The following is an 11,909-nucleotide window of genomic DNA, read 5'->3' as shown; positions in this document are numbered from 1 at the left end:
CTGATCCATGTTTGGTGACTTTCTTAGCTGGCAGTTCATACTTTGCAAGTGTGTCCTTGATCTTTGAACGGGTTTTCCTTTACAAGCTTAAAGCTGCAGTTATACCTGTAGCTTTTGAACCTTTTTCCATCCACTCAACTTTATGAAAATACTTTGATACATCAGTCTGTACAGAAATGACAGTGCTGCTTAACCGTCCCATTCAAGTTGTCCGTCTACATCACAGCTCTCATGTCAAGTCTTCCCTCTGACTCTGTATCAGACCTATAGAGAAGTTGGAGTTTTGATTAGCTGTGAAATACTTAACATAAAAACTTGATATGTCTGTGTATAACTATTATACAAGCTTCACTTTTTATTCAAGTTACTGAAATAACACCTCAATTGTGTAATAGCAGATAGTATTTAAAAAGTTAGTTTGAAACCCTCTTAGTTTCAGCTGTACTATTTTAAGACGGACATGTTCATTTGTTCTAATCTGTACAGAGCAAAGTAGGCAGCCCCTCTCATCATTTTCCCCCTGCAGTCATGAAATTCTGATGGTTATGGCTTTGAAGCTATAACTGACTCATCTTTAAGGTAAAGTTGATTAAACTTTACCAGAGCACCACCTAATGGCAACTTGTGATACTCCATGGGGTCAAGAATTTGAAAGAAAAAAGAAAAAGGTCAAAAGCACCCTTTTAATAATACTAATATTTATATTTTTGTCCATTTAATTACTTCATGTCAAACTGTACATCATTTTCTGATGCATTTTGGAAACAGGAACAGTAACAGCTACTTTTTAGCTTTGAATAAAATGAATTAAATCATAGTTTCCAGAGATTTTTGGGCAATTGGAATTACTAAAAGAATTCCATGTCTTCTGGGTAAAATTGAGGGTTTTTTGTTGTTTTTTTTACTCCATCTTCACTTGCAGTCCTTTTAAACATCAACACCAGAACTGACAACTTCACCACACAAGTCCAGAAAAACTTTGCCATACTACTCATGCTTCTACATCAGAGCTGTGAATGAACTGAAGTGAAGAAAACAAAGCAGACTGGAAAACTGACGTCTTTTCCATATTTATTAGAACAAATTTCTGCGCTTGGGACGGAGCAGACCGACGCCTCAGTCTGCCTCCTCCTGTTCCTGAGCCCGGAGGAAGCTGGCCTTCTTCTGGGCGACGCGGTCCTTCCTCTGGGCCAGAGAAAGCTTGGCACGGTTCCACCTTTGACCCAAAGAAAAAAAAAGGATTAACAATTTAATGTTTCCGTTCAGTTAGGTGGTGGTGCTTTTTTAACAGCTTTGACACAAATCACTCCTCACCTCTTCTTCTTGACCTCCTTGGGAGGCTTCTTTTCATGAACAGGGTTTGCACGAATACCAGCATGAGCCTTTTTGTACATCTCCTCAATCTGAAAGAAGCATCAACACAAAGTCAGACTCAATATTTAACCTCGCAATTCCTACAGATCCTTAGAACGTCCATTAAGGTAAAAATGTATTAGACGTTTCCAGCTCCGACAAAGCAGGATATGAAATAGCTTCTGTATTGTCTTGGCTGCTGCAGCTTCCTGGTCAAACACTGGTGAACACAAAACTCCTTCCCCAAAACATGAAAAAACTCGAAGCTTAGTGCAAACTTCAGGGTCAGGTAGTTTAATGGAACCGGTTAAACCTGTTCTGTTCTCTAGTGATAGACAGTAAAACTAATGTTCTGTTGAATCCACAGTAGTTAATTTGTGAAAACTGTAAATGTGAACCTCAAGGTATTTAACTGTTAAATTTTTATGCGTCATTCACACCATAATTACATACTTTTAGTTGATATGGAAAAACTGGAAGTCAGGAAAAAACAAAAAAACACAAGCTTGTTTTGCGAGTGTTACAAGCGGTGACGTTTTGTCGCCCGATCGACAGACTGGGAACAAGATCACATCACCTCAGTTCTTCCATTTGATTTCTGCTTGGCAACAAATATCACTGTTGCAAATTTGGGACTTAGGAGCCCCTGATTTCTTTTAATTAATTTTTTTATTATTTGCACCAGTAACACTTTTACACATGTACTGATGTATATATAAATTATATACAATAATATTTTTTCTGTTTACCAAAACAAATGATGAATTTCGTTGCCAAATTCATCATCATGTCTGTGCAATGACAAAGTCTAAGTCTGATCTAGATTTTAGAAAGTTTAAACTGAATTCTAACAGATACTTAGTCTTTAATACGACTCCTTTTCTGCATAAATGTTCCAGATTTACATTACAAAAAACCAAAAACAAACAAAAAACAACCCCAAGGCAAATTAGCAAAGCAAAGCAATGGTTGACTGGGACAACTTGCCGATTCTGGGGCGACTCCGTTCTTAATGAAGCGGGAGAACTGCCTCTTGTACGCATCCTCGTCCTCCTCCATCAGGTAGCTCATGTACTCAGACACGTTCAGGCCCATGATGTGCTTACGGTGAACCTCAGCGTTGAACTCCTTGCTCTCTGCGTCGTAACCAGGGAAGCGCTTGGTACTGGGGAAGGAAAGGAACATTTAAACTTCTGCAATTAAAAAAAAAAAAAAGAAAAAAAATTTACTTTAAGCTTAGCTATGCATAACTCCTAATAAAGAACTCCAGTCTCCTAATGATGGAAAGGCAGGAATAAAAACAAGGATTTGTGTTTTTCCAGATACAGCAACAATGTGCAGATGAGACACAAATTCACACCAAAAACAGATCTTCCACATTTCACACTAATCAACTATTATGAGTTTATTGCAAATTTTCCATAAGGGTTTACACCAGCGTTTCCCAATTTCGGTCCTCAGGCCTCCCTGCTCTGCATGTTTTAGATTTCTATTCCAGAGCAGCTGATTCAAATGACTGCATGACCATCAAGTGCTGCAGAAACCTGTTGATCACCCATATATTCAATCCAGGTGTGTAGCAGAAGGGAAACACCTAAAACATGCAGGGCAGGGAGGCCTGAGGACCGGAATTGGGAAACGCTGGTTTACAGGATGCCAACTCCCACCAGCAGGTGGCAGTATTTTTTACTTCTTCCTTAACCTTACTCGATGTCAAATTATGATCCAAGAATAAAGATGTTTGTGTGTAATTTTACTGCTTGTAAACCGACCCAGCAGCTACATCAACAAGCTATCCCACCGAACCATGAAGTTCTGGATAAAACAGCAACGGAGAAAAATTGTTTAGTGATCTGTTCTCACAATAAAAAACACACATGTTGACAAGAGCCACTTTTCTACTGAAGAAACAGACAAGCTCTTAGTTTACAGTGGTCTGGAGTTTAACTGCAGAGAAATAAGCTAAAATCTACTGAGAGCTTCGTTCTCCCTCTACAGAAGCAGAAATGGGTCAAACTGAAATGTAAACAACAGTATATTACCACACATAAACAAATCTGTTTTTTTACACAAGTCCAGTTAAAACCCGTCATCCGAGACAATCTGCAGGCAGAAAAACTCAAATAGCTCCTTTTTGTACGAGTAGATTCATCGGTCACTCCAAACCAGCTTACAGCAGCCAATAAATATTCACCAACAGTGTGAATTTCTGATCTTGTTTCCAATCACATGTCACGTCCAAATAATCCTTGGCAGTGACAGCAGACCGAGCAGGACAATCAAAACCTGGACTATCTGGAAAATCAGATAGAAATCAATATTTCAGTGTTGGAGTGGTAAAAATCAAACCACAGACGGTCTCCCAGTGTCAGCATTTCAAGAGTCAGAAAAGGATCCGGCTGGAAATTAGAATCAGTGTTCCTCCACTACAAAGCTTCACTTTCAGTTAAAAACTCTCGAAACATCCTGGTTCTGCAGGGAAGAAAACATCAACCCAGGAAAAACGTTCAGATTCCTTAAAAACTTCCTGCAGTGGAAAAGCATCTAATTTATGCAACTTTTACATTTTTCAAAAATAGTCATTTTTAATTGCCGATCATGGAACAAAAATTAAAGTTCAGAAAGGAAGTTTGGGTTTTTTTTGTCAATTTGAACATTTATTCCAATCATCTGGAATTTCATAGATTTGTCATCTTTCCAGAACCCGAGCACATATTTTGAATGTAATCTGTAAAATCTTTATTTGTGAAATCAAAAACAAACGATGTTGCAGCTACATCGCCACTAAAACCACCTGAGAGAGGATCCAATAGAAAACTACTGATAACAGGAGCAGGGAGCTCTTCAGACATCCCACAACGTCTCTTAGCTCTGGCTAAAACATAAACATGGATACAGCAACAAATGATGGTTATAGACATTTTTCAGGGAATAACTGCTAAATTTGTTCAATCGAATCACACTGAAAGTACCAATAAGATTTTAGATCTGGTTTTTATGTCATCAGGCTTTATTAGGCCTGGCATGATGCATTTACTGGATGATAAATTGTCCCAGCAGTTATCGCGCTCAACCATAATATTGTTTTGAGATCATTTTCAAGTCGTACAATGGCATAATAACGCAAGAACACATTCTCAAAATTTAATAATCATTTAACACTGGAACTGGACGACATTATAAATATCCCAAATAAATAAAACAAAACAAAAAAAAATTACAAAATCGCTAAACAAAATTGTCCTTCAAAATAAGCAACGGGCTGGCTGAGACCAAAACACCACACTGGAGACTTTTGAAACAGAAGAGGAAAGCGATAATTTTCATGCACATGGAAATTATTGAGTTTGTTTCAACTTGTCATGCGATTAATTGATTATTCGTTTTGGAACGTGTGCCACAAACGACTTCCATCCTCTTTTTGCTTTGTTTAAAAACGACAAGTTTCCTACAGCAGATATCAAAAATGATAGTTACCGTTTTTCAAAGCACCATGAAACACTAGTGGCTCTAAAGGGGTTTTTATTTTGCTGATCTGCAGAGGCTGCAGAACGCAAAGCACTACCAAATTATTCTGAGCTGGTTACTACACCATGCTGAGCCATCATTATTATATGTGATCTAAACGGTTTTGAATTATGAAACCCGAAAAAAATATATATTCTTAAATTTGCTAAAATATTGTTAAAGTGCACCTAACCTATTGAGTCTCTTTTTGCACGTTTTACTTCAAACTTGAGTGAAGTTTTCATTCAGTGTTTGGTTGGAGGTATTCGAGCAGCTATGCTAACGCCCAGCGTTACAGTGCTGGGCAGCAGCTGGTCTGAACGCCGTCCAGGACGTACCTGTGTGGGATGGACAGGCCCCCGTCCACGGCCCCTTTCAGAGCGCCGAACACCTTGTTGCCCGTGGTGGTCCTGGCGAGCCCGGCGTCCAGGTAGCAGGTGAAAGCTCCCGGCTGACCGTCGATGCTCTCCACGTTGAACTCGTCTCCGGTCACCTCCACCATGCCCTCGTACACCTTATCCAGGCCGAACTTGTTCAGAAGCTGGGAAGTAAGGTGCAGTTTTAATGTTGTGAAACATTATGAGCCATTTAAAGGTGTTGGGGGTTTTCCCAAAATGAGAGTGAGTACTCACTCTGCGGGCCAGCAGCAGGCCAGTGCAGTAGGCTGCTGCGTAGTTCGTCAAGCCCACGGTGACCCCGTACTTTGGCAGTTCGTGCGAGTAGGCAGCGCACACGATCATGTCCCCCTCGATCTTTGCATAGGCGATCTGCAACAACATTTTTACAGAAATTGTGAGCACTTATTTGTTCCTCTTTTTCACATTGACATCAGGACTTCAGATGCTAACCTGGCAGATGATGTCCCTGTTAGTGAAGCGGACGATCATGCGGTACTTCGGCGTGTTGTACTTGTTCTTATCTTGGATGACGAGACGCTTACGAGCGAAAAAGTCAGTCTTTCCCTCTGGACGGAAGAAAGGTGGATTAGTTGCACAATGACAGCTGTGGTCATGTTGGTTTTGTTTATATTATGAGGAGGTTTTACCTCTCCTCCTCCTGAATTTGACCTGGTATCTCTTGAAGTAGGCCTTGTTCTTCACCACTTTAACAAAACCCTGCAAACACAGAAGCAAACGGTTAGCATGCCAAAGGAAAGCAGTGACAGAGTGTGATAATGTCTGTAGAACGGTGCTTGAACATTAACATGGCTGTCAGTGTCAGAAAGCAGTGTTACACCAAGCTAACATTAGCTAGCCTGCAGCCAGAACAGCTAAGTTAACACGTCTGCTAACGCAGCGCTAATTAAATGAATTAGCACTCAAAAATAAGGGGACACAATTATGAGAAATAAGCAGTGTTGCCCAAAGAAGTGCCAGCAGAAAGGTCATTTCTAAACAACAGGAAGCAGAAACTGAAGAGAAGAACGAGTAGGCCACGTTTGAGCAGCACCGGTCAGGCATTAGCCGGAATAAATCCATCATCATCTGAACATAACAAACATGTTTTGAACCATCTGACGACAGAACACAACGCCTGGACGTTTAGGGGATGCGTGTGAACTCATATGAGGCCGAACTACAAACCATTTTGGAGTCTTTTAGTCTCCTTATGAAGGAGCCCGGAGCCAAAGACTGGGGCTGGGACTCCGCTGCACTGGGAAAAGAAAGACCGTCGTGCGCATGCTTGCTAAATACTGCGTCACTGGCCTAGAAAGAACCAAACGCCAGGCTATATTTTCACACTACTGCCCCCTGTCGAACCGGGGCGATACATCACAATAATTTGAGTGGGTACAATCTTCTTTGCCTATATATTTTTCTAATAACTTAAGTTCAGTTCAACTGGATGAAAGGTGGCAAAAACACAAGTGTAAAAGTCCACCGAGAATCCAGTCATTACTGTGTGACAACTAGGAAATTAAACAAAAAACTTAGAAAGTTTGGAGATACTCACATGGATGACCTAAAATCCTTCTGGAGGAAAATTTTTGTACTTAGACAAGAATGAAAAAAATAATTTATTTGGCCTTGACGACAAGAAGAAGCATTTAAAGGTCAAGCACAACAGCTCATCATAATGAGCAAGGGTGGCTGGAGTGTCTGAAGATTGTAAACAAGTAAGATTAGCACTGCTTTAACATATTTTTACCCAATTAAACGGAAAAAGCAACCGTCAAAGAAATGACACAAAAAGACTGTTTTAGTACTGAGTCAGAAAATCTGATATTAATTATTAATATTTAGAAACTATGTTATCCAACAGAGAAATTTGGAAAGCTATGTGCAAGTTTTTGTATTTTAAAAAGTAAAAGGAAATAAATACATAAATGAATAAATAAATAAATAAATAAATAAATAAATGGCACAGTTACAAAATAACAAATTATTTTAAAAATTAATTTTAAAAATAAGTTTTTTTATATGTATAACGCATGAAATTAATACTAATAGCTACTATACTATATCATCACTATATTTAGTGATGATATAGTGTTTACTTTGGCTTCTTGGCCTCTAAGTGGCTCAATCGATAGAAAATATCATCAGAACAATGAAGCTTGTTACCAAAAAGGATACAGAATCCAGAATACATTCTGAATTACATGTCCACAAAAAACACATTATTGAGGTCTTACCATTGCACTATCATTAATTTTAAAAAATAAATAATTAAAAAAAACAAAATAACTGCAACATTGGTGGCCATGGTTAGTGTGTGGAAGCAGCTGACCAGAATGTACAATAGCATTTTGTTTATTGTGAATAATCCACACATCTATCTATCTGATAGATTACAGGAACAAAGATATAGAAATGTTTCAGCTGATCTGATTAAGCAACATTTTAGAATGCTGTTCCATTATATCAGCATTTTGTTCTGGTGGAGGCAACAGAGAATGCACTGAACTACAAATTAAACCAGCTTCTTGACTTGACATCCCTACTGAGGACTAATCTTTGATTGTTAACTCTGAAATGCTACCAGCACTGTATAAAGTATTCACCCCGTTGGATCTTCTATGCTTTTTACTACTTTTATAAATTAATCAGGACCAACAAAATGTGACTTTTTTTGACAAAAAATAAGACAGACAGACACTTGCAAGAGAATTACGGCTTCAGAGAACATTTCTGTTCCAGCAAGGCAACGGGCCGAAGCATCCAGTTAAAGCTACACAGACATGGTTTGAGGACAAAAAGCTGGATGTTTTGGAAGGGTCTAGTCAAAACCCAGACCTTAATCCGATGGAGAATATGTGAGGGGACCTGGTCTATTCACAGCTCAGCACAGTTCAACAGGAAGAATGTCACTTATTTTGAGTGAAATATTTTTATTTTTATTTTCTGTATAAACCAGAAAATAAAAATATTTATTTTTATTAAATGTAAATAAATATTTTTGTTTTTATTCAAACAAAAACAGTATTTTTTGTTTGTTTGTTTGTTTTACATTTCTTTGGTCAGAAAAGCTATTTTATCTATCAGCAGATGAATGTTTATGCAATCACTTATCTTACATAAAATGATTTATTTAATTGTCATTAATTAGTAGAAATCAGTTTTCACTTCCACATTGAAGGGTTAAATTGTATATTTATATTTTTGGTCAAAAAAGTCAAATTTTCTTGAAAATGATTGATTTGCAAAAGCAGTTAAAGTGGTGAGTACTTTATAGGCACTGTAAAAAACAAAGAAAGTGTTTTGCCATTAAAAAGGAATCTAGTAAGAAGACAACAGAGGGAGGCAATGAAAAATCAGGCTAAACATGCCTACGCTCATGTTGTTACTCTCAGTTTTAGTTTATTCTCTCCATGACTGAACTTCTTCAGCCTTCTTCACCTCGAACACTTGTGTGTTTATGTTTGTGGTTACGTAACGTTATCAGTGTGATGAGACGCGACAGATAGAATGACGTATCAGATCGATGGGGCTGCGCTCGGTCCTGATGTGTCTCCGCAACGTCAGCTCCTTCCTGAGCCAGAGGAGTGTCCAAGCAGCCAACAAAAGACATGCGTCATGCCTGCTCTCGCCTAAAACCTGAAAAGTAGGTTTGGGGACTGTTCGGTATGTGAACCTCGGCAGTCACACAGACGCATTTTCCCCAGAGTTCCTTTATTCCTCACCAGGTTTCCTTCACTCGGAGTTTCTGTTCACATTGTGAGACACTGAGAGAAGCCGGTCTAATTGTGGCTGCTGTGAAGTCACTGTTAGTGAATTCTGATTAGGTTAAGAATGGATTTTTAGTAGTTTTTTTTTGTCACTTATTACTAGCATTTGCTGCTGTTAGAGTGAGGGTTCAATGAAAGATCAGTCAGAGATATCAAACAACCTGAAACTCCACGCTGTTCCAACAGAAGTGACGTTTTTCTTTCCTCGCAGCAATGAACTCCAGGTAAGATATTTTAATGTAGGAACACTGATTGGTTACACATTACATAAGTCCTTATCATTCTTTCCAAATAATTTTAAAACTAAAGTACAAACTGAGATAATATTTGATCATAAGCTCAAGTTGGGATTTGTGCTTTTAATAGCAAGGCAAGTTTATTTATGGAGCACCATTCATACGCAATCACCCAAAGTACTTTACGGGGCATCAGAGGAAACAAAAAAGAAAATAACAAAGCATAAACATAAGGACATAAAATAGCACTTGATGAGACAGCCTGCTGACCCGTTCAACAAATTTTATTCAAAAGTCTATTTGCTTGAGGAACTTTTAGTGAAACACATTGTATAGATTAACTACACACAGATGGATGTTTGATTGCCTTTATTCTGTTAACTATGATTATTTTCCACTTACAGCTAAAGAAAACATGATATTTAAAATTAGAATATTAGATTAGACTGATGAAAAAAAAACTATTTTAACACTGAAATATGGGGCTTACTACAAAGTCTGTTTAATACCAAAGTACCAAAGTGCCCTTGGTTATTTTCAAAAGGTACTTTTTATCCAACAAATCATCAGAAAGCATATCCTAATTTACCAAATATGACTGCACATGTTCACACTGGCTAAAATGTAAACATTTACTGAATTTATCCAAATTCAGTAAATGTGGACCACATTTTGGGAACTCTAGAATTTAACCTAACAGTGTTAAATCCTGAGACCCTTGAGGAAAAAGCTCACGTCTCTTCTTTACACTTAGTGTTCTGTGAAAGTTTTCATGTCGCTTGAACTTTTAAGTCTGAAGTCACCTCAGACTATTTTGGTCAAAAACATGAAATCACAACGTTCCCATAGCTGCCCTGAGACAGAGCTGCTCTGACACAATTCATTCCTCTATGGCCTTTGAGTCATTCATATCATGTGTGTTTGTGATAAATAATGAGAGGGTAAACAAGTTGTTGAGACTTCTGATTTGCTTTAGGCTATCTTGGTTTTGTATAAAAACCTTCAAATCAGCAGTTGTATAAGGACAAGGTGGCAAAAGGTTCTCCATTTTCATGTGTGAGGTTTTTTTCAGGTACTCCATTTTCCTCTCACATTCCAAAAACAATTCATGTAAATTAATAAGTGACCCTGAGATGTTTTTTTGGAGAGTGTGACATTGTTTTTAGCGTTATGTTCAGCCTACACCCTGCCTCTGACCCAGTCACTGCTTAGACAGAGAACGGTCTTAAACCATCCATCCATCCATCCACTTTCTGTTCACCCTTGTCCCTAATGGGGTCGGGAGGGTTGCTGGTGCCTATCTCCAGCTACGTTCCGGGCGAGAGGCGGGGTACACCCCGGACAGGTCGCCAGTCTGTCACAGGGCCGGTCTTAAACCACAGGTGTCAAACTCCAGTCACAAAGGCCACTGCCCTGCAACCTTTAGAGCTGCCTCTGCTGCACCACACCTGAACAGAATAATTAGGTCATTAGCAGGACTCTGAAGAACTGATCTACACAAGAAGAAGTGGATTTCATTCCACTGTTTTGTACCAGTGGCCTTTGAAGACAGGGGAGTTTGACACTCTTGTCTTAAACCATTTTACCACCAGGGCCAAAATCATCAAGCTGAAAGCACTTTAGGGCCACAAAAAACAAACAAAAATAAAAACATAAATTCCTTAGAATTTTTTATTTTGATCTGCTTAGATACATATTAAACATTACATTTTTAATGAAACAGAGTAGTCTAAATTTTGCAGATGAGTAATTAGATCCAAAATATAAAAAGGGTCCCTTATTAAAAGACAGACATATAATTTGAAAATATTTGAGTTGACTTCTTTCCATGTGTGGAAAGTTACATACAGTAACTTATGTAACTTAACAGTTACATACAGTATGCTACATACAGTGCTTCTGTATGTAGCAAAGTTTAATAAATGGAAGATGAAGGGATTTTTTGTTTGTTTAAGATAAAAGCAGAAATGTGATTAATAAAAGAGAAATATTTAAAGTTTATTATTATTATTATTATTATTATTATTATTATTATTTATTATTGTTGTTGCTGCTGTTAGTAGTAGTAGTACTAACAACACTAATACTTCACTTACAAAAGACTTATTTGTAAGCCTTTTTATTCACTTATAAATAAAAAGATTTTATTTGTAAGTGAAAATTTTACAAAAATAAAACAAAGATATTCATCTGCATTAGACACGTTGCCATAAACAGACTAAAGAGGGTAAGGAAAACCAAAGGATTCACCAAAAAAGTGAATCTTGTTTTAGCAGAACAATGTGATAATGTGGTTACTATTGAAAAGTCTGTGGAAATTGTATTGCTCACTCTAATTTGTTAATGATAAAGTTTGGTATGCTATTGTGAGTTTTACTGGCGTCGTTGTGGTCCACCCACAAAAAAACATTAAAGCCATTAAAACTGTAGTTAAATGTGTATCAGAGTACAACATCAGTTAGTGTGCTTGTATGCAAAAATTTTAGAAAGATGCTCCAATTTTATTTTGGCCCATTTTCGCTAAATTCACTTCTGGTCTCCATTTTGAAAATAATCAAACTACATTTTAAATAAAAAAGCGCTTTTGTGTTTAAGAATGTCGTGCTTTCTCTTCATGACTAAATCGCAACGCTTTCCAATAAGAC

General features: G+C 37.8%; 2 protein-coding genes across 3 annotated transcripts in view; one reads left to right on the top strand and one right to left on the bottom strand.

Annotated features, from left to right (window-relative positions):
- Nucleotides 1-1,058: 1,058 nt before the first annotated feature.
- On the bottom strand, nucleotides 1,059-8,639 carry LOC114151009 (60S ribosomal protein L5). Its single transcript, XM_028027887.1, has 9 exons — nucleotides 8,634-8,639; nucleotides 6,444-6,566; nucleotides 5,906-5,975; nucleotides 5,709-5,824; nucleotides 5,493-5,627; nucleotides 5,199-5,401; nucleotides 2,341-2,518; nucleotides 1,315-1,403; nucleotides 1,059-1,216 (listed from the first exon to the last, which is right to left on the bottom strand). The coding sequence occupies exons 1-9, from the start codon at nucleotides 8,637-8,639 to the stop codon at nucleotides 1,117-1,119; spliced, it is 1,020 nt and encodes a 339-aa protein (XP_027883688.1). The 3' UTR covers nucleotides 1,059-1,116.
- A 342-nt stretch (nucleotides 8,640-8,981) lies between these two features.
- Nucleotides 8,982-11,909, top strand: part of evi5b (ecotropic viral integration site 5b) — a 47,736-nt gene continuing 44,808 nt past the window's right edge. For both annotated transcript variants that reach the window (XM_028027595.1, XM_028027592.1), the window contains exon 1: nucleotides 8,982-9,252. In XM_028027595.1, the coding sequence (XP_027883396.1) occupies nucleotides 9,160-9,252 (93 nt within the window). In that variant the 5' untranslated portion in view covers nucleotides 8,982-9,159. The remainder of the gene's footprint in view (nucleotides 9,253-11,909) is intronic.

Source organism: Xiphophorus couchianus, chromosome 9 (assembly GCF_001444195.1).
Source record: "Xiphophorus couchianus chromosome 9, X_couchianus-1.0, whole genome shotgun sequence".
NCBI lineage: Eukaryota > Metazoa > Chordata > Actinopteri > Cyprinodontiformes > Poeciliidae > Xiphophorus > Xiphophorus couchianus.
The sequence above is the reverse complement of the archived record's forward strand: the minus strand, read 5'-3'. Positions and strand labels throughout refer to the sequence as shown.